This window comes from Giraffa tippelskirchi, chromosome 7 (genome assembly GCF_054371585.1).
Source record: "Giraffa tippelskirchi isolate mGirTip1 chromosome 7, T2T-mGirTip1v1.2.pri, whole genome shotgun sequence".
Lineage (NCBI taxonomy): Eukaryota > Metazoa > Chordata > Mammalia > Artiodactyla > Giraffidae > Giraffa > Giraffa tippelskirchi.
Genome location: NC_137281.1, coordinates 128081341 through 128107430, shown reverse-complemented (window position 1 = coordinate 128107430; position 26090 = coordinate 128081341). Strand labels below are relative to the sequence as shown.

At 41.8% G+C, this 26090-nt stretch overlaps 1 protein-coding gene across 25 annotated transcripts in view; it reads right to left on the bottom strand.

Moving 5' to 3' along the window:
- Window positions 1-26090, bottom strand: part of SAMD4A (sterile alpha motif domain containing 4A) — a 223253-nt gene that overhangs the window by 78412 nt on the left and 118751 nt on the right. For 5 of the 25 annotated variants that reach the window (XR_014059327.1, XR_014059328.1, XM_081509433.1 and 2 more), the window contains exons 1-3: window positions 25794-26088; window positions 24652-24734; window positions 8402-8920 (exon numbers count right to left, since the gene is read on the bottom strand). Coding sequence is in view for 23 of the 25 variants with exons in the window: in XM_081509433.1 (XP_081365559.1) it covers window positions 8402-8813 (412 nt within the window). In the remaining 2 variants the exon portion in view is untranslated. Of the gene's footprint in view, window positions 1-8401; window positions 8921-16644; window positions 16729-24651; window positions 24735-25793; window positions 26089-26090 lie in introns of those variants that run through there. The other 20 variants (XM_081509425.1, XM_081509423.1, XM_081509432.1 and 17 more) reach the window with 8 other exon arrangements.

The following is a 26090-nucleotide window of genomic DNA, read 5'->3' as shown; positions in this document are numbered from 1 at the left end:
TAACATTTAATTGTAGCCACGGAATTGGTCTATGGGAATGGTCCAGAATTTTGGCAAAGAATGACTACCTCAGGGCATGTTGGGAGTTTTAGCCTTTCTCAAATCCACAAAAATCCTTTATAGCATTTCCCAGATTTTGGAAGTCCCCTTCCCCATCTCGATACCCTTCTCTTATTTGACTTACACCAGAGATTTCCCGAGATTGTATTTTACCTAAAAGAATATTGAGGACCAGGGTGTAGGTAGGGTGATGGCAGGAATGATACTGACAGTGTTTAAAAGTTAGAACACATACCCTGAATTAATAGTAATTGCTTCTACTGAAATTTATCCTCATCTGTCACTGCGGAATTCAAGAGTCTCATTTGCTTAATGTTAATAATATCAAAGGGGCTTCCCAGGTAGTGCTGGTGGTAAAGAACCCACATCCCATGCAGGAGACATAAGAGAGGTGGGTTAGATCCTGGGTTGGGAAGATCCCCTGGAGGAGGATGTGGCAACCCACTTCAGTATTCTTGCTGGAGAATCCCACGGACAGAGGAGCCTGGCGGGCTACAGTCCATAGGTTTGCAAAGAGTGGGACACGACTGAAGCGACGAAGCACACAGCACAGCTTATTAAAATGTAAAGCAATCATCAATCAACTAAAAATAAGTAAATATAATTTTTAAAAAGAAAAGCTACATTCATGATATATCTTTCCTCAGTGTAACCTGAGTTTGTCCCCAGAAATCTTTAAAGTGAGAAAAGGAAAAAAAGCAAGATTAAAAGATTTTTTTTGGTCCCATTATTCATGGATTAAGCCTATAACTCTAACTTTAGAGCTTATAACTATAAATCTTGTGAAATAATAGAAATCCTAAGACTATAGGGCTCAAAAAAAGAGTCTAAAAGAAGCTAGCCTGTTCATCTCCTTCTTCCTCCCCTCTTCCAGGCTAGTCCAATTTAAGCCATTTATTCCATCCTATTTTTGAAGTACGGTGGGGAATTAGAAACACTACTGCCTTCCTCTGTAGCTCATCTAGTGTTTAATAACTCTCACTGTCATTAGAGTCTAAAAAAAATCCTCGCGAATAGGGGCTGGATGGCATATCCTCACGACCCAAGGCACGTGTACCGAGGAGGTCTTTGACTTTTCCCAAGCTGTGGGATCTCTGATGCACAATAAAACAAGCAGGCTTCTTGCTTACTACCGTGTTTTTTCTGATTTTTTCTTTCCCAAGTCCCAGAAAACAAACACTAGACACGGTGAGGAAAAGCAAGGTCCTGTAAAACCTTTGGACTCTTGGAAATGGGCAAAGGATCAGGCAGTGGCAATATTGGGTCCTCTGAGATATCACTGAGCCATCTTCACAATGTAGTATCAGGAAGGCCAGGGCCATATTTAAAAAAAGGTTCCCCCAAAGGGAAGGAAGCTGAAGCTAAAAATATATCATGCCAGCTGTTATAAATGCTTCTCAAAGGAAGCAAAGCAACTAGAGTTACCTCTTTGAAGAGCAAATGAGGGGTTAAGGAAATAATGGAATTTTTCAGTTGCATGCCAGGTTGGCTACATTTTGGGGAGGAAGAAATTTTCCACTGAGAAAGAAAAATCTGTTTTTAAAAAGACAAAATAATTCCATGAAAATTTAAAAAGGAACTCCAGTAACACCAGTGGCTCCGAAGGCTTAGGATGGAGATGACCTACAGCCAGCAAGATAGAAGTGAGATCTCCAAGCCTTGCCCCTCTTTTCAGTTTCCAGGAGGCCACTTGCCAAGACCTCTTCTTATTAGACCTTCTGAAAGCTGAGTGGTCTCTCTCTTCCCTTTGAATATATGTCCTGATGGTTTTTTACAGGCTAGTTGGAATGAGCTTGAAGTAGATGGTGGCCTTGTAAGAAAATGAGAAGAGCAGAGGGAAAAGGAAGGACTTGAGCCAAATGAGTATTTTTGAAACAGCTGGCCTGGGCTGCCTAAGGGGCTGGTGGAATTGGAAGATTTTTTTTTTTTTCAGTTGCAGATTCAGGGTTCCCAAAGAAGCCAATTTTCCTGAGATCTACATCAGCTCTACTTTTCACCTTGCCTGATGAAGTAATTTTGTTTTATGTATTGGCTCCCTGAGGCCCAAGAACCACCTTTCCGTTAAGGGATGGACCTAGACCCCACAAGAAGGTCGAGAAACAGGATCAAAGCCCAAGAAATATCCAGTATGCCCCAGTAGTTTTTACTTTCTAACTTTCAATTTTGAAATAATTGCAGATCTATAAGAAACTGCAAAAATACTACAGGGAGACGTCCCACGTACTCAATTCTCCCAGCATCGTCCAAGGTGACATTTTACACAATTATAGTGTGTTATGAAACTAGGAAACTGACACAAACATAATACTGTTAATGAGACTGCAGACCTTACTCAGATCTCAGCAGATTTTGTACACACTATTTTCTCTGGTATGAATTTGTGCATCTTATCACCTGTATAAATTCATATGACCACCTCCACAATCAAGATCACAGTATGTTACTAAAGGTCTATTAGTACTGAGATCAAGTTGGTAACATGTCACAAAGAAAGGAAGAGTAATGATAAATGTCACTGTGAGGATGATGACAGAATGCTAAATAATCAATATTATCACCAAATATTTAGTGAATTCCCAAGAACACTTTCTCCTATATTTTGGAAATTTGATAATTTCATGAACATCTGCATAGTGAGCTCAGGAATTTATTAAGTCCCTACTGCTGAGAAAATGTTTCTGGCAGGGCAGGCAGACAGGCTTCAGCTCACATGCCATCTCTTACTGAATTATAGTGGCTGCCTTGAGGGGCATATTGAGGAGGATGTGGAGGCCACATCTGGGCTTAGCAGGACACAGCCATTATCTAAGAGATGCTCTACCACGGGAGAATGGCAGCTGAATACATGCCAGGAATTTGCCATCTCCAATACTTCTCTGACTTTTTGAGGGTGTTCTAGGTGCGAGGAAAGAGGGATAAAGAGGACAAAACCCCTGTTCCCAAGGGGTTCATAATCAGGAAGGGGAGGCAAAGATGTCAACCAAGAACTGGAACACAGAATGCTTGCTACATGGGTCAGTGCAAAGCGAGCATACTTGGGGCATATGACTTAGATGGTCTGTGACATTGGTCAAGTTACTTGGCCTCTCTGTGCCTTAGTTTCCTCATCTGTCAAATGGGGATAACAATATTAGCGACATCATGGAGCTACAAAAGTTCAATGAGTTAATATTTATGTAAACGGTTTTGAAGAGTACCCAGCATGTAGTAAACACTGTGCAGTGATTACTGTTAATTTACTTTTCATAACCTATGGTACCAAATTTTTTTAATGTATAGCTTTTATTATCATAAAAGTCAATTGAGGTTAATAAAAGAAATACTGAGATTCCAAGCTGTACCATGAGACTGTAGATGAAATGGGAGGCACAGATGGAGCATTCTGGAATAATTTTTGCAACCCAAAGTTTCTGAGTTTTTACCTCAGATGAGGCTAGCAAAGGTTGGCATGTTTTCAAACCCAAACATAAAGCACGCTAAGAAAAATGAAGTATTATCAACAGTTTGAATGAAAACAAGCTCCTTTCATTTGTAACTGCAGCACATAGTTTTTTCCCTGGTCAAAGTCCACCAGCAAAGAGTAGAAAATGGTTAGAAAGTCAGTCTGGGGCAATGGAGGTGGCACTGACCTCTACACAACAGAATTCTGTGGGCTCTTAAGAAAACCTAGATGGTTCTTTTCCTGGAAGATTTACTTTTTCTATAGAAGACTTGAGACAGAAAGAAAACCTAGAAGTGCTAAGGTAGGCTCTAGGCACGCTGCATTTGGAATTGCTTGCGATGGCCAAAACAAAGTTGACTAAGACTTGTGTATAATTTGTGACAGCCAATACCTTGGTCCCACAGACTCATGATGAAGAACCTGCACATTCTTGCTCTCAGTCATCAGACCCCTGAGTAGCCTTAAAAAGAGAGCTAGGTACTGAAAGCAGATTCTTCCCTCTCATCTGAAACACCTTGATGCTATCCAAAATGGTGCCTCATAGATTCTCAACGGTCCCAACCCATTTCTCTCTTAGCTCATGGAGGAAAAGGCCCAGCTCAAACATCCTATTAGATCTCATTTAACTTCTGTAGTCACTAAAAGGCACTCTCTCCTCTGTTTAAATGGATAAAAATAGGTTGATTCTTATTAAATTAGGGCATAGCTTTTGCCTCCTACTCTTAGCCTCATCTTAATCCCTTCCTTCAACAACCTGCATGGTTCTACCTATTTTTTAATGCATCACCTTCTTCATCTCAATGTGCAAGCACCTTCTCAAAGTCAATATACATTCAAAATCAAGCTTATAGCTAGTTTCTTGCCTCTTATCTCATCGGAATCACTAACTCAACTGTCTTCATCCCTTAAATGCCTATCATGTGTGAAGCACTTCCAACTGATCTCTAAGATCTCTCTTTTTTTCCCCAGTGGTAGTTATTTTATTTAGTGGTAGTTGCCAAGGTGCTTTCTGCCTGTGTCCCCTTTGACTCTCTGTTTCCTCTTCTTCCTGGGCACCCAGATAGACTACATCTACCACGTTCCCTTGCTATTAGATGTGGCCATGTGACAGAGTTCTAGCCAATGGGATGTGAGTGAAGGTTATCTGTCCATGAAATCTTCCCAAGAAGACCTCCCCCATCTCTTTCTCCTTCCTGTGGTTTGACAAGCCTGGTCACTTTGGGCTACATGTGGTGAAGATGGCAGAGACATGCGACAGAAAGAGCCTGGGTTAATGAATAACTGCTTAGAAGAATGTCACGTGTCAATCAGGGACACCTGTTCTGGACTTTACATTAGTCAAAAACAAACTTTTTTGTGGGTTTGTTTCTTTTAGCAGCAAGGACTACCCCAAGAGATCAATGAAGGGTCCATTCTCATAAGATCTCTCTCTTGATAAATCCAATGATCACTTCTTGGTTCTCATCTTATTGGACCTATCAGTAGCATTTGACTCAGTTGACCACTTTTTTCCTACTTGAAACCTTTTCTTCCTTGCCTTGCCACACACACACACTTGACTTTTCTCCAACTTCAATGGTTTCTCCTTGATTTGCTGCTTCTTCCCCTTTTCCCCAGCCTTCGTGATGATGTAATGTACTCAGGCTCAGTCCTCAGTCTTCTGTATCTGCATGTCTACCATGGTGATCTTATCTCATAGTTTCATAATTTTAAAAACCACCCATGTGCTGCTAACTCCCATCTTAGGTCAGTCTTCTCTCCTAAACTGCATGCTCATATATCCAACTGCTTACTAGACATCTCTGATTGTCTAACAGATGTATAAAGTCATCATATAGGACACTGAACTTCCAACATTTTTGTAAGCAAAAAACCCTGGAGTCATTCTTGAATTCTTCCCCCTGACAACTCATTTATTCTGTCAGAAAATCCTGTTGGCTGTACTTTCAAAATACATCTAGACTTGACCACTTCTCCCCCTCCTACTGTGGCCATCCTGAGCCAAGTAATCAATATCTTGCCTGGATTACTGCAATAGTCTCTTAACTAGTCTTCATGTTTCTGTCCTTGCCCTGGTATAATGTATTCTTTAACACAGCGGCCAAAACAATCCCCTTAAAACATGAGCCAAATCACATCACTCATTTGCCAAAAACCCTCTGAGGGGGTTGCTTAGAGCAAAAGTCAAAGTCCTTGCAACAACTGACAATATCCAGCATGATCTGTCCCTCCCCATTACCTCTGCAACCTCTGCCATGGCTGTCTACCTCACTCACTCATTTTTAGCCAACAACCTTGTTTGCTTTTTCCCAAACAAGCTGGCACTCTTGTATCTTGTGATCTGAACACTTAAGGCCAAACCATTTTCTATTGCAGTGAAATGGTCATAGCATATTCAAGTCCCCCTAGACCACTCTGCATGGCCTGGGCTCAGGAAAAGTACAAATGAGCACAGAGTCTGGGGAGGGCAGTCAATGCTAGTGCTTTGCTTCTCATTATCTTACCCAGTCCCTCTCATTCATTTAAGCAGACATTTTCTGAGTGCTGACTGTTGCCAGCCCTGGCCAGGGCATTCATATACATAATCTTATTTACCCTCACCACAACCCTCACAGGTAGATATCATGAATGTTTCCATTTTGCAAGTGGTGACTTTGCTCAGAGAGGTGAAGTAACTTGGCTGAGTTGTAGGTAGCTAATTGCAGGTCTGAGATTTGGACCCAGGAAGCAGTGACACCAAAGTCTTTTTTCTGTTCACTTTGTCAAGCTGCCTCCCAGGTGCTCAGGAGATATTTGATAGAAGCATTGAGTGAATGAATGACCCAAAAGACTGCAGTTTGGATAAGCACAGTTTAGCCACTATTGACAATGCAGAGGAGTAAAGCAATGACATTAAGGTTTTGTTAAAGAGATGTTCTTAAAATACAAGTGTTGATATGACCCAAGTGTTTGAATGAAACTTTCTGGAGGAAAGATCTGAGCTCTTCTTTACTGATGTTCTGAAAAAGGGCTCTAATTGCTTTTGTAATATGTAATCTTTTTCTAATATGTAATCTAGTTATCTTCTTAAACCTCCAGGTCCTTTTCAGCTCAAGTACTACACTGGACTCAAAGGCCTAGGAGACCATGACAAGCATCTAGGCATTTCCTTCCCATCTGCTGGGCTTGGTAGCCACAGTGAAATATAAAAGGGACAACCTGATAACCATCTCAAATGTACTAATCTTACCAAGACCTGACAAAAATGTGTTACATCAGCAGAGATGGAAATGTGATGACCCCAGACTAATTTCAAGATGGATGACATAAAACTCAACCCCTTAAAATACAAAAGACCAAGTTTTAGAGGGCAGGCAGCTCAGAGCTTGCATCTCTCCTAACTATCAAAGAATTTTGAAACAATTACTAGTTTCTGTCACTAACCCAGGAAACTCAGGCCAAGAAGCTCTGTAGTCTCAGCCTTCATGTGTCTGTTTGAATAGTTCAAGCCATCACTTTCCATCACACAGAGGTTAGTGAAACTGTTTCCTGGATTACTAGTCTGTGAAAAAAAACTGTCACAGAACCTCTTACACAATAAATCAATGATGCAATAATCACCTAATTCCCCAAATATGCAAGTTATCAATATCTAAATGTGAAAATGGACAAAAGAATTTTAAAACCTTGTGTTGTGGCATTATCAAAGCAGTATCTTAAGTATTTCTTTGATTATTTCACTGAAGGACTGTTTCAATCAATGTAGTGAAAATTCCACACACTTACGTATTTAAGAAAGCCATTTAAAAAGGCCCATTAGCCCTAAGATCCATGTGGAGGCAGAGGCCAAGAAGCTGTCACTGCCAATTCTTCATACTCTCAGGTCTTTTCATTGGGGGTTCCTGCCTGTTGACAAGCACATACAGTCTAACCGCGAAAGCTTTTCCCCAAGAAAGTTATCTCGGGCCTGACGCCGTCTTCGGAGACACATGCAAACTAGCATCAAGGAATTCTCCTGAATGGTGGGCCACTCTCCCAGGCAGTCACCTTATAGAAGCGCCAGTAGCACGTGTGTCACTTTGCTCAGCCTAAGTGGGGAGCCACGGAGCCACCAGACCCGGGCCTGGTCCCATCTGCGGGCAGAGTACTTTACTTTAGTGTCCAAAGAGCAGAGGGCTGCCCTCTGCTCTCCCCCCCGGCAAAGCCGTTCCTGCCCCATCTCTCCTAAGGGGTTAGACTGAGAGAGAGAAGGCCACAGCATCCACACCAGGCCACAGACAGAGCAGCATTCTCAGTTAGCAAACCTGCTCCCCCTGGTCAGGAGGAAAAGTGACCCTGACAACCGGGGATTAAGACAAGGAGATGCAAGGGAGGGAACATTCCAGGGTGAAATTAAAAAAAAAAAAAAAAAAGAGAAAGAAAGGAAGGGGGGAAAAAAGAGAGAAAGAAAGGAACAATGAAAAAAAAAAGTAGTGGAAAAAGAAAAGAAAATGCACAAAGCCCATGAGGCTGTCTGGTTAAACATGGGTTAGAATCAGGTATAGAGCATCACACGGGAACTCAATGTCTTGGCAAATCCAAAAACCCCAGGTAAAAGGTACTGGGTGAAGGCATTTCTATTTGTGGAAAGCGAAAGTTTCCTTCTTTCACCACTTAATCTCATATTTAATTTTTTTTTTTTGGTCTATTTGTAACCCGAATTTAAACCATCAATCATTTTTACCTGCTCAGGATTTTTCTCTTTCGGGAGTCAAAAGAACAACAAACACAGGGTCCAAAGAGTCCTTTCCCGCAGCCAATTCCAATCAGCCCTTCTCTCCCAGGGTTACGGGGTGCCCAGAGCAGACATTCCCAGCGGGACATGCCACACACAGCAAGTCACCAAACCAGACTGCACTAAAGGGCTTCCGGGGGACTTACTTGTACTTGTGCTGGTTCCAATCGTATTGATTGTGGTGGGGACGGATGAAGATGAGTAGAGGGGCACGTGGCCATTCTCACACCCCAGACTTTTGTCCTGCCAGTTGGAGGCGTTGATGCAAATCCCAGAATCCCGAGAGTTCTGCCACCCATTAAGCTTGTCATCGGAGTTCTGTCTTTGGTGATAGTAGTGCGTCTGCCCATAATCCACTGAGTCCGAGCGGCCTCGGTTCTGGCCGCCAAAGCTGGTCGACGTACGGTCCTCCAAGTGGTTCAGCCACATGGCCAAAGCACTGCGGTCTTCCAACGAAGTGGCCGGATGGATCAAAGCGTAGGACAGCAGCTGCCTGCTCTCCTCGATGTGCTGGTTGTGTTCAATGGAGTGTGCCAGGATTTTGGGCAGCAGTTTCATATACTCTACTTTTGCGTCGAGGTTTCCTGGCTTCAGCAAAGGCAGGTGAGTTAACAGGAGGGAAATCACTTTATCCTTGGATTCCTGTTGCCATTGGCTGATGATTCCTGAAAAGGAAAATAGGCAGGGCAAATAAGCAAATACACCTACCATGGCACCAAGCACCACACTGTATAAAGAGAATTCCTGAGGACTGGAGCCTCAATCTAGGTACCCTGGCTAAATTTTCTCAAAACAGCCTCTGCCTTGAGTTGGAGAACTGACCTGAGGTTGTCAAGGGGTACTGACTTCAGTGAAACACTAACACTCTGAGATGTCTGGGTGCTCAATCTAACTCTAATGCAGGTCTCCAAAGAGGCTATGACCACTTTGGTACAAGTGAATACAATTTACAGCTATTTTATTTCTTAAGAAAGTCTATGGATGCCCTCAGATAGGGGAATAAGGAATAAGAAAATCTCCATGGAAAAATGAGTATAATTAAGGGTCCATATTGTAGAGTTCTCGAAGGCAAGGCTGCTTTCCTTTCCCTAGACATCCCTGGAAAGTGGCTGGAGCCCTGGCAAGGGCATTTGTGTGAATTGGGTAAAACCTCCTAGATGGAGAAATCTATCAGGAAAAAAAAAGATGCCCCTCATCTAGGTGAAGCCTGCACCTTCCTCATGAGAAGCTGACTCAGAAATCAACCGTGATCTCAAAGCTAGAATCAACAATGGACCCAAGATGGGTCCAGTGGCATCTCTGATCACACATGCTAAGCAAGCTATTTTTCTTTAAGTATAGAAGATCTGTTTGGTTATTTTTATTATAGTAAAATATACTTTTTAAATATACTTAATGTTTACCATTTTAACAATTTTAAGTGTATAGTTATGTGGCATTAAGTACATTTACATTGTGGTACAGCCATTACCACTATCCATCTCCAGATCTTTTTTGTCTTCCCAAACTGAAACTCCATATCCATGAACCACTAACTCCTCATTCTCCATACCCACAACCCCTGATGATCATTATTCTACTTTCTGTCCCTATATATTTGACTATTCTAGTTACCTCATATAAGTGGAATTGTAAATTGGGTTGGCCAAAAAGTTCATCTAGATATTTCTTAAGATCTTATGGAAAAACCCAAATGAATTTTTTTGACCAACCCAACAGTATTTGCCCGTTTATGACAAGAATATTCCACTTAGCATAATTTCTTCAAGGTTCATCCATGAGAATGTTTTCAGCACTCTTACAAGGAATTCCTCTTATTCCTGACTACTCAAAACATAAACTTCTTGCCTTTAGGTAAACATGGATTGCCTAATGGTAATGTTAGTTAGTAACATGGAGTAACTAAACAGGGCCTTCCCAGGTGGTACCAGTACTAAGAATCTGCCAGCCAATGCAGGAGATGCAAGAGACATGGGTTAGATCCCTGGGTCAGGAAGATCCCCTGGGGAAGGAAATGGCAAACCACTCCAGGATTCTTGCCTGGAAAAAATCCCATGGACAGAGGAGCCTGGCGGGCTACAGTCCATGGGGTTGCAAAGAGTCGGACACAACTGAACACATACACAGACACAAAGATGGATTAATAGTACACTTTGCCTTAACTGGCCTTTGAGAAGTAGTTTGTTCTGCAGACTGATAGTTATCCATGGGACCTGGGATGACAGGAAAGAAAGCTCCCTGCCAGAAAAGTCACTCCTAATACCTAAAGACCTGAACTCTGGCCCACTGATGACTGTATAAGGGCTAGAGCTTTCACAAAGTATCTGCAAGTTTGAAAAGGCATTTCTGGAATTTAGCAGAAGGGCTTCATAATTCTAGGGAGGCACAAACACATCAGACCAAGCCCAAGAGTCAGTGTTGACCATGAGCTACAAATGCACCAGCTGTGTATGATAAGGCCTCTCAAGACGAAGGGGTATATTCAAAGAACAGTATCAAGGGAGGAAGGCATGGTATGTCATAAAAGAATGTGGGCTTCAGAGTCAGGCACACAATTCCCAGCTCTGCCACTTACTCAGCAATGGAACTTTGGTAAGTTCCTCAACCTCTCTGAGCCTCAACTCCCTCATCAGTCAAGAGTGCTACCAACAGCACCTGCCCTTCCTTGTGTTACAGGATTAAATGAGGTAATGTAACAAAAAGACCGGTCAAGTACTTGATGATAGAAATAATTCCTTCTATTTGTCTCTGCCTTAGTCAGGCCCACATTAGAGTCATGCTGGGTGGTTTCCGATACCAAGTTTTAAAAATAATAGAGGCCAGAGATGATCCAGGAAAGGCCATTAACCATTATTAGAGTTGATACAAAGCTACAGTAATCAAGACAGCATGGTATTGGCACAAAAACAGACATATGGATCAATGGAACAGAATAGAGACCTCAGAAATAAACCCACACACCTCTTGTCAACTAATCTTCGACGAAGGAGGCAAGAAGAGAGAAAAGACAATCTCTTCAGCAAGTGGTGTTGGGAAAGTTGGACAGCTGCATGTAAATAATGAAGTTAGAACATGCCCTCTTACCATACATAAAAATAAACTCAAAATGGCTTAAAGACTTAAACATAAGGCATGATAACATAAAACTCCTAGAAGAGAATACAGGCTAAACATTCTCTGCCATAAATCATCCAGTGTTTTATTAGGTTAGTCTCCCAAGGCAATAGAATAAAAGCAAAAAATAGACAAATGGGACATAATCAAACTTACAAGCTTTTGTACAGCAAAGGAAACCATAAACAAAACAAAAAGACAACCAATGGACTGGGAGAAATATTTGCAAATGATGTGACTGACAAGGGCTTAATTTCCAAAATACACAAGCAGCTCATACAACTCAACAGCAAAAAACAAACAACCCAATTAAAAATGGGCAGAAGACCTAAATAGACATTTCTTCAAAGAAGACACACAGCTGAACAACAGGCACATGAAAAGATGCTCAACATCACTAATTATGAGAGAAATGCAAATCAAAACTACAATGAGGTACCATCTCCTACCAGGAGAATTGCCATCATTAAAAATGTCTACAAATAACAAATGCTGGAGAAGGCATGGAGAAAAGGGAACCTTCCTATACTATTGGTGGGAATGTAAGTTGGTACAGCCTCTCTGGAAAAGAGTATGGGGATTTCTCAAAAAACTGAAAATAGAGTTGCCATATGACCGAGCAATCCTACTCCTGGGCATATGTTTGTACAAAACTATAATTAAAAAAAAATACGTGTACCCCTATGCATAGCAGCACTATTCACAATAGCCAAGACATGGAAACAACCTAAATGTCCATCGAATGATGAATGGATAAAGATGTATGTATATATATACAATAGAATATTACTCAGCCATAAAGAAGAATGAAATAATGCCATTTGCAGCAAATGGATGGGATTAGAGATTATGATACTAAGTGAAAGGCAAATACCATATGATATCACTTATACATGGAATCTAAAATATGACACAAATGAACTTACATACAAAACAGAAACAGACTCAGAGAACAGACTTCAAGTTCCCAAGGGTGAGGAGGAGAAGGGTGGATTGAGAGTTTGAGATTAGCAGATACAACTTTTATATATGGAATGGATAAACAATAAGATCCTACTGTATAGCACAGGAAACTATATTCACTATCCTGTGATAACCCATAATGGAAAAGAATATGAAAAAAGAATATACATGTAGGTAAAACTGAACCACTTTGTTGTACAGCAGAAATTAACACAACATTGTAAATCAACTACCCTTCAATAAAATAAAATGGAAAAAAATTATCAGAGTTGGAAGAGGTAGAAATTGAAAAGGTGAAAAATAATGGGGTTATTGAGCTTATAACTGAATATGAAGAGATGCTTTACTTTTTTCAAGTAGGGATTTCATAAGGAGATAGACAGTCAACTACTTGAAACAGAAGTCTTCAAACTGAAGCATGAGAGAAGAAGATTAGATGTGGAAGAGTAACTGAAGTGCCAGCATGACAAAAGACTCAGAAGAGTCACCAAGGAAGGCTCTACAACTTCCATCTTGGGGGCTTGAAGAATAGAGATAGATGATCCAGCGAAGCACAGTCAGATAGAAATATAATGCAAGCCATATGTGTAATTGAAAATTTTCTAGTATTAAAAAGGGGCTTCCCTGGTGGCTCAGTGGTAAAGAATCTTCCTGCTGGTGCAGGAGATGCAGATTTGATCTCTGGGGGAGGAAGGTCCCCTGGAGAAGGAAATGGCAATTCACTCCAGTATCCTTGCCTGGGAAATCCCATGGACAGAGGAGCCTGGCAAGCTACAGTCCGTGGGGTCACAAAAGAGTCACACATGACTTAGCAACTAAACAACAACAACAACAGTATTAAAAGAATAGTAAAAAGAGGAGGTGAAATTAATTTTAATGATATATTTCATTTAACCATTATACAATTATATATATCACTATGTTATTATTTCAACTTGCAATCAATATAAAATTATTGATGAAACATTTTGCATTCTTTTCTTTGTATTAAGTCTTCAAAGTCCTGGGTACACTTCATATTGCCAAAGGCAATCTACAGATTCAGTGCGATCTTTATCAAAATACCAATGACTTCTTCACAGAACTAGAACAAATAATTTTAAAATTTGTAGGGGAACACAAAAGACCCTGAATAGACAAAACAATCTTGAGAAAGAACGGAGCCAGAGGAATCACACTCCCTGAGTTCAGTCAGGGTGGGCAGGAATGCTAAGTCACTTCAGTTGTGTTTGACTCTGTGCAACCTTATGGACTTGTAGCCCAGCTGGCTTCTCTGTCCATGGGATTCTCCAGGCAAGAATACTGAAGTGGGTTGCAATGCCCATCTCCACCCTAGCTTCAGGCTATACTACAAAGATACAGTAATCAAAAAAGTATGGTATTAGCACAAAAATAGACACATAGATCAATGGAACAGGATAGAGTCCAGAAATAAATCCATGCACATATGGTCAATTAATTTACAACAAAGGAAGCAATAATATACAATGGAGAAAAGACACTCTCTTTAATAAGTGGTATTGGAAAAACTGGACAGCTACATGTAAAAAAATGAAATCAGAACATTCTTTAACATTATACACAAAAATAAACTCAAAATGTATTAAAAACCAAAAATGTAAGACCAGAAATGATTAAACTCTTTAGAAGAAAACCTAGGCAGAACACTCTTTGACATAAATCACAGCACTATTTTTTTTGGATCCATCCTACAGCAGAGGAAATAAAAGTGAAAATAAAATACACAGGACCTAATTAAACTTTTGCAGAGCAAAGGAAACCACTGACAAAATGAAAAGACAACCTACTGAATGGGAGAAAATATCTGCAAATGATGTGACCAATAGGGGGTTAATTTCATATATATATATATATATATATACAGTTCATACATCTCAACATCAAAAGAAATTAAAAAATGGACAGAACAACTGAATAGACATTGTTCCATAGGAGAAATACAAATGGCCAACAGGCACATGAAAAGATGCTCAATACCACTAATCATTGGGGAAATGTAAAAAAAACCACAGTGAGATATCTATCACCTCACACCTGTCAGAACTGCTATCATCAAAAAGACTACAAATAACAAAAGTTTGGTGAGGGTGTGGAGAAAAGGGAATCCTTGTACACTGTTGGTGGGAATATATACTGGTGCAGTCACTCTGGAAAACAGTATGGAGCTTTCTCAAAACACTAAAAATAGAACTACTATATTATCCAGAAATTCTACTCTTGGGTATATATCTGAAAAAAAAAACCCAAAACACTAATTTGAAAAGATACATACACAATATACACAGAAGCATTATTTACAGTTTTCAAGGTGTGCAAGCAATCTAACTGTTCATGAAAGACAAATGGATAAAGATGATGTGGTGTATATACAATGGAATACTACTCAGCCATAAAAAAGAATGAACATGGGTGGACTTGAAGGGTATTATGCTAAGTGAAATAAGTCAGACAGAGAAAGACGAATACTGTGTGCTATCACTTATATGTGGAATCTTTAACAGGACAAACTAGTGAATATCAGAAAAAGGAAGCAGACTCAGATATGGAGAACAAACTTGTGGTTACCAATGGGGAGAAGGAAGGGGAAGGGGGAGTACAAGGGTAGGAGATTAAAAGGTGCAAACTATTATGTGTAAAATAAGCTACAAGAATATCTTGTACAACACAGGGAATATAGCCAATATTTTATAATAACTATAAGTGGAGTGTGAACTTTAAGAATTGTGAATCATTCTATTGTACACCTATAACTTACACAATATTGTACATCAACTAATTTTTTTTTAATCCAACTCTGCCACTGGCAGCACATCTCTGCTTGGGTTAGCCACAGCTGAAATGCCCAGAGGCCATGTGTGGCTGGTGGCTACTGAACTGGCTAGCACAGGGCTAGAGACATTCAGATGGGGAAGGGGAGTGGAAGGGCACAGATGACCTCAGCAGGTCCCTCCAAGGTTCCTGACTCTATATTTAGCAAATTGCCACCTGACACAAGACAACCCTTGTGCATTCCAGTAGGGTATATAGCCTTTCTTTTAAAGTTGCTCTAGGAGATGAAGAAATCACCAATTCTAATTTTCTCATTGATACATTTCCAGCAAACACCAGGCATGTTTTAAATTATGCATATGCTTAGGATGAAGATAAAGTCTATTCATTAAGCCCAAGGAACTAAAGAGTCACTGGCAAACAAAAGGGCCTGAGAAGAAGGTGAATCTATGCCTAATGCCAACATTGATCACATGTAGCCAGTGTATACCCTGGAAAATGGATGTTTAAAAATGAAATTTGGGAATAAGCTTTAATACAAATTCATGAGGTTAAGGAACTCCCTAGCTTTTTGTGAGGTCACTTCCCTGTTTGGGTAGTCTACCCTTCCACAAAAGGTCAGCCTAAAAAAATCAGAAACAAAAACAAAAGGAAACAGGACTCAGAGTACAAACTGAACACCTGATCTCCATGTAAGCCCGCTCTGCCAGGGATTAGCCTGGGATCCACGGGAGGAAGAAGCACAGCAAAGAGGAAAAGAAAACCAAAAGCTGCTGACCCTGGTCCCTTCCAGGCCTGAAATGCTTCTTTCTCTACCTTTGGGACGGGGCTGCTTGGATGCTGTGGGGCTAGGGTGTGGCCAAAAAGACAGCTATGACTTTTATTTACTGCCTCTGGGAACATGGAAATATGATGGCCTTCTGACGGCCAACTGGATCAAACTGTTTCTGCCACTGCTCCAGCTGCCATGCTGACAGCTAACAGTAACCAATGTTTTCTATGTGCTAGGCACTCTTCTAAGCTCTGTGCATGCAATTCCTCATTTAGTCCTCAAATGAAGCTATGAGACAGGTCCTATTACAGCCTTACTTTATGGATGGGGACACAGAGGCACAGAGGCATAGAGAGGTCAAGTAACCGGCCTCAGGTTCCCCAGCTAGTGAGGAGGCAGAATGAGGTATGCAAATTAGCATAAAGATACATAATGACTATCATGCTAGAGGAGCTTGGCTATAAGCTAAATACATTAATATTTATAATGCATAACTAATTATATACTGTGTATATAATTATATACTGCATATATAATTATATACTGCATATATAATTATATAATACATATGTAATTATATAACACACTAAAATATAATTATATAGCATGTAATTACATATGAATCATTTATGTGTGAATTATATTTACAAATATAATAATGTAGAAATATTAAAAGAATACATGGATCAGTAGAAGAGTTGGGTCAGCTGTGGAAGTATAGAAAAAAAGAAGTTACAGAGGACAGTGTACCTTTTGTGGTTTTAAAATATGTCCACTATGTCTTTGACAGTCCTCTTCAAAAGGTGGAGCCAATCAACTCCTTCTAGATGCAGGCTGTAATGAATGAATCACTTCTATCAAATGGAATGTATTAATAGTGGAAGCAATAGGGTGTGACTTCATGGACTGGGCTATAAGCAGCACTGCAGCTTTTACCTTGCTCTCTCTTGGGTTATTCACTCTGGGGGAAGCCAGCTGCCATGTTGGGAGGATACTCAAGCAACTCAACAGGGAGGGAGGTCTGATGGTAAGGAACTAAGTCCTGCTACCAACAGCAGTACCAACTTGGAAACTGAATTCTTGGCCCCAGTGAAGCTTTCAGGTGATTATAATCCAGAGAACATCTTGAAGGACCCTGAGTCATATTCCTGATCCACAGAAACTGTGTGTGATAACACATTTATTGTTGTATTAATATTAAGCTTCTAAGTTTGGGGTAAAGATAACCAATACACCTATCCAAGTGCCCCTCTAGGAAGAAGGAAGTTTTAGCCCTTTGGCTTTGAGTAGTTCTGTCCCTTGAGTAAAGTCATCCTCATTCTGAGCTTGACTCATGAAGCTAACCTGTTGCCACTAAACGGTCCCCTCACTTAGTGTCCCTCATCCTGGTTATCCGCTCACCAAACCACCTCTTGACTATGATAGCACTCCAGGTACCTTCAAGGAGAGGATGAACTGATCATACAGACGACGGATTTCTAGGTTCTGTGATGATGATGATTTTTCAGGGCAACTTAATAAGCGGTTTCTGATTATGATGTGTCTTCCTGTGGAACCCTTCCTGTGCTGATTATATGGACTGTGAGTACATCTTGTCCCTCTGAGTACATGAGGTCCCTTCTTATGGCCCAGGGTCTACTTCCCTGCTTTCTAGGTAGTACTGAGTCAGCCTCTCAGGGGAGTATCCCCAGGTGCTAACAAGAGAGAGAATCTCCACCTTCAAATAGAAGCCAAGCAGGCATGCAGGGACTTGGGACAGGAATGGCAGGCCCTGCCCGGTTGCCCACTGGCCTTCTTTGTAGCATGCACACCACTTTCCAGGGAGAAGGGGCCTTTACTGAGATGTGTATTCAAGGGATTCTCCTCATTGAGAAGACCCAGGAATCCTCAAAATGTTCAATCAATCACTTCCATGATGCAGTTTCTATTATTATTCACGGCAATATCACCCTAGTCAGTCAGACAGTCTAGAAAACAGAAGTCCAAGAACAAGGTTCAGTCTCTTCTGTCAACTCTCATCTATTACTTCCTCTAAATATTTCCTCTATTATTCCTCTGGATAAGGAGCAGAGATAAGAGTTTGCTGGATGTCTTAGGTGGGCAAAAGCTAATGATTTATAATGTATAAACTGGTGACATATGAGTAGTAAAAAAAAAAAAATCATGAAAGAGCTATAATTAAAGACCATGAGGATTAGGAAACTGTCCCAATGATTCTTGGAGTGACAAAGAATGTGTTTAAATACCAAGTCTGGTATTATTACTACACAATGGTATGTCAATGTTTAAGGGCTCCAGTTGTTAGTAAATTACCCTTAAATTGCTATTTTATTATACCCTTGTTTTCAGTTTAATAACATTTACCATAAAAGGGTTTCTCACAAGTGTATTTAGGCAATTTGCTCATGCGAGAAATGGCTGGAAATTAAGTGCACACATTCAAGAACTACAGGTTAAATGAATGTGCTAAAAGGCAGAAATACCAGTGGGTTTTAAATGGTCAAATGCTCCCTGGAAGAATTTGTATTACAAACTCAATCCTAGAATATCATGTAATAAGGGCTTCTAAATGCAGTACATCTCTGCACAGATCAGGGACAGAAGGACAGCAGGAACGCCACACATCATGCATGTGGTAGGGATGGGAGCTTGAGAGGGCACCTAAAAAAAGGTGGGGAAAACAGCAAATACCAACATGGCAAATGATGCGATTCCTGTGTTGGCATCTGCATTTGCCTACTGTCTCTCAAGCGATCCTCTTGAGCTAGAGGTGGCTAAAGAAACATCCCCATAATGTGGGGGAGCACAGCAAGATATGTGGATTAGCCCATCTGTGACGGGGGACCCAGATAACATGGGGTTACTGAGCTCCTAGAGCTGCAAGTGGTGCTTTGAGCAGATACAAGGGATTGAGAAGATAGAAACCTCCTATTTTTAAGGAGGGTGATTGCTGGCTGGTGGGCCCCATAGATCCCTGCCTCTTGGTCTTCAGGCCCTTGTGTACTCTCTTAAAACTGAGTCTGAACAGTAGCACGTAACCAATAGAGAGCGGTGGAGGAATTCTGATATTAGGTCACAGAAAGCATCGCAGCTTCCACCTCACTTTCTTGGTTCACTTGCTCTGGTGGAAACAATGGTCACACCAATTTATGAAGACACTCAGGCAGCCCCGAGAGAGGCCTGTATGGGGAGGAACCCAGGCCTCCTGCTAACAACCAACCTGCCAGCAATGTGAGTGAACCACCTTGGAAGTGAATTCTCCAGCTCTAGTCAGTATCTGGATTGCAACCTTGCAAGAAATCTTAAGCCAGAACTACCCAGTGAGACAACCCCAAATTTCTGACCCTCAGAAAACTGTGAGATAAATGTTGTTTTGTGAAGCCATTAAGTTTGGGGGTAATTTGTCATACAGTGATAGTTAACTAGTACTAGTAGCTTCATGTTACTTGGTAAAAAGAATCACTCGAGAATGCTTCTGCCCTTTGAAGTTACTAGAAAAGTCAGGGACCTGTGTGGTGGACTCTACAGCCCATTATAACCACCAGCAATCTCTCTAAGAACAGGACAATGGTTAGGTACTAGTCATTCAGAGGCATCTGACTGTCCTCAGTGGGCAAGAACCTGGTACCTCTGACCCCAACAGATACCTACAATGACCCCTCTCTGCTCCCAAGCCATCTTGTCATCTCTTCAATGAGGAGTTTCTATCTGAGCCCTTTTTCTCCCAGGTATGGGCATGGCTGGCCATTCCAGGAGGCCTTCTTTGCTCCTGAGCGATCCAGGCCAGCAATGGATCTCAGCCCAGGTCAAGTTAGGGTTGGAATTCACCTTTGGGCTTCTGATCTCCTTCTGGCAATGACTAACTCTCACAGGTCTGAGGCTGTCCCTTCCCTGAGGGCACATAAGACAGGCCAGCTCCCCCAACCACTTGCCTCAGTCCTGACTCTGGCCTGAAGAGTATGCAAGCATCTCCCACAGCTATATCTCCAGCCCAGGTTAACATGTCTAAAACTGAACTCTTGCCTTCACTCTCACTAGATCTGCACCCTTGGTCTTCTTATCTATCTCAGGCACATGGCTTTTCCATCTTCACAGGAGCTTAGGTGGAAACCCTGGAGTATCCTTGACTACTCTCTTTCACATCCTATATTTTATCTGTCAGCAAACCCTATGTGCTGGGTCTTCAATATATATCCAGAATCTATTCTTTACCATGCTTCTGCATTCCACCTCCACACCCCGCAAACAGTCTGTTATCAATGTAACAAGCAGGATGATCTTTTTATACAAGAAGATAAGTCATCTCACTTCTCTGATCAAACATTCCAATAGTAAAAGGCAGAGAATAAAAGCCATATGTGTGCACAGTGTTCAGTTACTAAGTCATGACCGACTCTTTGTGACCTCATGGACTGTAGCTCACCAGGTTCCTCTGTCCGTGGGATTTTCCAGGCATAAATACTGGAGTGGGTTGCCATGTCCTTCTCCAGGGGCTCTTCCTGACCCAGGGATCAAAATTGCATCTCCTGAGTCTCTTGCATTGACAGGCGGGCTCTTTACCACTGTGCCACCTGAGAAGTCCTGAAAGCCACAGAGAGGCCTATTAGCCCCTCTGTGATCTAGCTTCACCTCTTTCTACAGTCCCACATTCATGTCAGTCCATCCTGGCTCCCTTGCTGTTCTTTACATGGCAGACCTTGCCCTAATCCCCAACCTTTGCACTGGCTGTCTTTTGGCCTGGAATGTTCTTCCCTCAGATCCACATTCACCCTCCCTCAGCTCTGTCTTTGCTCAAATGTTACCTTCTTAGTGAGACCTTCTCTGCCCATATCATCCCCTCACCTCACTCTTCCTTATCCCCCTGCCCTGCTTTACTGTTCTCCACAACATTTATCACATGACTTGCTGTGTACCACACTGCTTCCATCTTTCTCTACTAGAACAAAACTTCACGAGGGTAATGATTTGTCTCCATGTTCCCTTGCATTACCATCTCCTTATTAATCACATTTTAAAATGGCTATATAAAATATATGGGCCTTTTGTTTCCCCAGGTCTTTTGTTTGATAGTGGTTTTATTAGACTTTGGAGTTTCTTACTCAAAATCTGAGGTACTTCCTAGAAATTTCCTTTAAAAAAAGACTAATGGACTGAGTGACCTGCAAGCAACGGAAGGTACCAACTGTCACCCCAAAACTGTTCTGTCACCTCTTTCTTGTTTGATTCTTGAGGAATTCTGATTAATATTAGCTTTAACATCAAATAAATTAGGAATATGTAAAAAGGGAAAATAAAATGATTAGCTCAGTTTTTAAAACCCCCATTTCAATATTCTACTTAGGATGGAAAATTTCCCCAAGTGCTAGAAAACAAAAGCGTAATGGGTGCTTTTTCTGCTTATAACTGACACCAATTAAAGTAATCTTCATGATAAAGATTTGTTAGGCTGATGCAGCAGAATTAAATGAATTTAATATGACTCTTCGGCAAACATCTGTTGAAGAAAGAGACAAAACCAGTGCCAACAGGGTCGTGTTAAGACTGTTACACATCCCAATTTTGTTGGCCATAAGTGATGATGTTAAAATAAAACCTCATAGGAATGGGTCTCTAAAGAGTCATACATTAATAAATTAGAGATGAAGGAAATGTTACCTTACTCTTGACAAATGCAAGGCAAATCCTTGCAAACCACATTCGGCTAGTTTTTTTTTTTTTTTTTAACTCAAAACCCCTCCGAGGACAGGCTATAAATGTTCCAAAAGCAAGAGGTTTTCCCACTCACTAATCTTCAGTGCCACTCTTGCCCTCCTAGACCACCACTGACAAACCCCACATACCACAAAATGACTCTTCAATCATATTTCAGAATAATAAATTAGCAATCCTCACGCTGACCTTACAGAGGAACAAAACAGGCTCCACACTCCTGCACTTAGAGTGAGGCCTCGCTCTATAAGAAGCAACGGAAACAAGTGCCTGAAAAGAAGCACACTGTGGTCCAGGGAGCCACTTGCAATGAGCTTTGTTACCGAAGAACTCCAGGACCAAAATCCTTGGCAATGTCCAGATGAAATCAACCAGGGAGTGTCAGGAGGAATGTAAACAGGCCAAATCACAAAGTAATGGTCTGTACTTGATCCAGCAGATCCAACTGAACAACAGCCATTTCACACAATATTCAAACCAGTCAATCCTAAAGGAAATTAACCCTGAATATTCATTGGAAGAACTGATGCCGAAGCTGAAGCTCCAGTACTTTGGCCACCTGATGCAAAGAGCTGACTCCAAATGCTGGGCAAGATTGAGGGCAGGAGGAGAAGGCGGTGACAGAGGATAAAATGGTTGGATGGCATCATCGACTCAGTGGACACGAGTTTGAGCAAAACTCCAGAAGACAGTGGAGGACAAGGAAGCCTGGCATGCTGAAGTCCAGGGGGTCACGAAGAGTCAGATACAACTGAGCAAGTGAACAACAACATGAATCTGGCAAGGGCCAGAGTGAACCATCTCTGAGCACATGGAGCCTTACAATGTCTTGAAGTGAGCCTGGACACTTTCTAAAATAATGAGGAAGTTGCTTGACAAAATTTCCTATTTTGAGAGATGAGCATCCAAAGTGTGAGTGTGAATGTGAGTGCCCTGGGATGTGTGCAAATGTTATCACCAGGGAACAGCACACACATATGCCTAACATACCCATGTCGGAAAAGTTGACAGTAAAATGTGTGCATCACTCACTTAGGTAGGAAATCTTAGATATATGTACAAGTTATTCAACAGAGGATAGAATGGACAAATATGTGAAGGTAAGATATTTAAATCCATGGTCACAAATTAACTGTTAATGTATTCGAAAAAAGGGCCTGGTTAACTGCCCAAGGACAGAGTTGGGTGACCAACCTTAGGACAGAGCCAATCCCGCCCTGGAGTCCTCATTACCCACAGCCCTGCAGAGGGAGTTAGAGGCACACCGCCCTTTTGGGATCTCTGGAGCTATTAGCCACCTCCAGGAATTTATGCAAAGGCAAGCAGAAAAGGCAGGTTATTTTCACCTCTTACTTGTGCACCAAATTCACTTTCAGGTTAGTAGGTCTGTTGAGGCAATCAGACAGAATGAGATGTTTTGGATTTTTTGAGACAGAGAGCTACTTTTTAATTTCTGTAGTCCTCTCGGTCAGTGGGGTCTGAAGGAAAACAGGTAGGAAGGACAGTGGTAAAGGATGAAATTCTCTCATCAGAAATGAGAATGGCCGAGGCCATTTCCCTCCTTCTGGGCATCTCACTGTGAAATTAAACAGAGTCGAAGGCCAGTGGCTGGACCAGAATCAGGAGGACTGACCCGATGAGGACACTCTGCTTTAGGAGACTTTGTGGGAATGTTACAGGAGGAGTCAAGAGCTCGGAGCCCACAGTTACAATGTCTGTGGACAAGGGCCTCTTGATCCTGCTTCCTGAGTCTCAAAACGTACCGTCTAGAATTCTAAACTAAAGGAAGACATGAAAACAGTGAGTGGACTTAGGCCACACTAGTTCAGAGTAAGGAGTGATAGAAGCCTCCTGTTTGGTTTTAATCTGGCTTTATACCACCACCTTTGGAGGTGGATGTATTTATTAACCCACTGGATATTTATCTTTTGTCCCTGTCCATGTATGTGTCCTGGTTCTACGATCCCACTTTTTCAATGGGGTGCAGGGTCAGAGAAAAGTTTTGTACCCCATAGAAATATCTGTAATACAAAGAATTTGGAAAAGAGTTAGACTAGAAGGGTAGAGAAATACTTTTAAAATATCTCCATTGATAGAATAGGCAACTCCATAAGGAGCAGAATCCATTTTCTAAAAATAACCCCAGAGAATAGATACATTCATATGTATGGCTGAGTTCCTTGGATGTTCACCTGCAACTGTTACAACATTGTTAACTGGCTATATACCTCAATACAAAATAAAAAGTTTGAAGTTTGAAAAAAAATAAAATAATAAAATAACCCCAGAGCCTCCAGCAGACCTCCAGCCAGCATCTAACACATTATTTACCAGAAAAACATGAAGAAGAGCTTAAGCAATTATGATTATAACAATGGAGACTTAGCCGTTGGCTGTTAAAATCCTAAGAGATTATTATTTATTAAGTATTCTTTGCTGTAGATATGCCCTGTTTAGGTCCAAACTCGTTCCCTCCTCCCTGCCATCATCCATGACACGGTTTAGGAAGCAACCTCCTTCCTGGAATCCCATTGATCTACTCTGGCCCTCACTGCTTCTCTCTACCACATTGCCTGGCTCAATGACATACAATACTCCTTCTCTTCCATTAGACTGTTGGCTCCTTCTTACATGGCTCCTATTTGTTTGCCGAGGTCATTGCTGATCACACATGCTTGCTAGGCCAAACTGGACAAAGACACCCACGCTTTTCTATCATAGCTGATGACACAGATCTGTTCCTTCTCGGCTTCGCTGGTCTCTGGTTAGCGTGCTAAGTGTCAACAGCAGAGCTCTCTGGACCAGAGCAGAATGGTGATGGGACACCGAGCCCCAGCAGAAGGGGAGGGCTGGTCTTTCTTCACAAGCGGACACCACTTTCATATCAGCCCCCTCCCAAGGGTCTATCCACTCTGAGAGCTCTTCCCACCCACCCACCTCTACACACACACACACACACACACACACACACACACACACACACACACACACAAGTAGAGAAGCTGAGCGGCCTGGAGACTTGGATCCCTCGACGCAGGTTATAAGTACCTAAGATAGGCTCAGTTGTCTTGGGGCTCCTTTCTGAGGTATTCACTTCCAAGAACTGCAGGAGTACCAGGTGCTCTAAGTAACTTTAGGGAAAGGAAAAGAAAGATGATAAAGCTGAGTGACTGCGAGCAAATTCCAGCTGTATTGTCTGGGTCTGGATCTCAACCTTCCCTTTAGTCAGCTGGGTGACCTTGGGCAATTCTGTACATGTCAGGGCCTCATCTGGAAGATGGGATGTGTCATGGGACTGTAGTGCTGTTTGAACTATTTAATCTGTGTAAAGCATGGAGACCACCGTCTGGCCCATCGTGAATGCTCGCTAATTGTTAGCAACAGTCCCTATTATCTGAGGGATGAGGATGTGGCTCCATGGGACCCTCCCTTACAGGATAGGGCAGGGAAGAAAGGGAGGTTCTGCAAATGTAGGGGGCTGCACACCTGGGAACTTGTTAGAAATGCAAATTCAGGGCCCTTCCCTAAATCTACTGAAATCGGAAACTGTGACACTAAAAACCCCTTCAGGTGATTTGGATCCAGGCTTATGTTTTGAGACCCACTTATGTTTATGTCAAAAGAGCTAAGGGAAAATCATGGCCTTCATGCTTAAGGCACCTCCAATTTCCAGCGCTTGGGATGATCACAGCACAAGGCTGGTGTGAAACTGGGTGGGAAAACCAATTTCTTACCAGGAGAAGGGCTGAGAGAGATTGATTCAAAAGGTAGCAGGAACCTATTTTTAAGAGGAAGTTGTTGGATTAAACAATTAACTAACAAATAAGCCAGCAAAACGCCATTATATTTCTGGGACAGGGCTGATTTCTTAAGTTTTCCATTCATAGCCGTCTAGCCAGATAAAAGGAGTGACAGCACCTTCCAAGGCTACACAGGGGAGTCAGGATTTGGCCCACGTGGGTTTTAAGAGTGTTTTCAAAACAAGAAACAAAGACTGACCAGGCCTGGGATGCCTCGTGAAGCCAAAAAGGTGAAAATTCCCGTTGTAAAGCATTGTTCCCATTGAATCACATGCCCACAAACCACCCCCACAGCTAGCTTCCCAGAGCTCTGGGCGGCTCCAAGGAGGAGGGTGCAGAGGGGTCTGCAGGAGACAGAGAGGAGCCTGGACCCCCAAACCAGGGCATTACCTCTAAACGGTCACTCCGGAGAGCCGTTTGGTGAATAAGTATCAACTCACAGGCCTGACGATGAATCACGGGACATATGCAGCAACAGGAGCAAAATTCACTTGATTAGAGGACCATAATATTTTGCTGAGTTTGGGGGGAGGGCACAGACGCTGTATAGGTTATATGGAGCTGAACACATTACAGTTGAAGCAGATGTTAGGTGAAAAAGTTGTGAGTTGCTGGAATTATCACATAAGGGATTGCTCCATCTCCTCCCTCTACACTTGATCCTCCTCCTTTTCTTCCCTCTTCTGG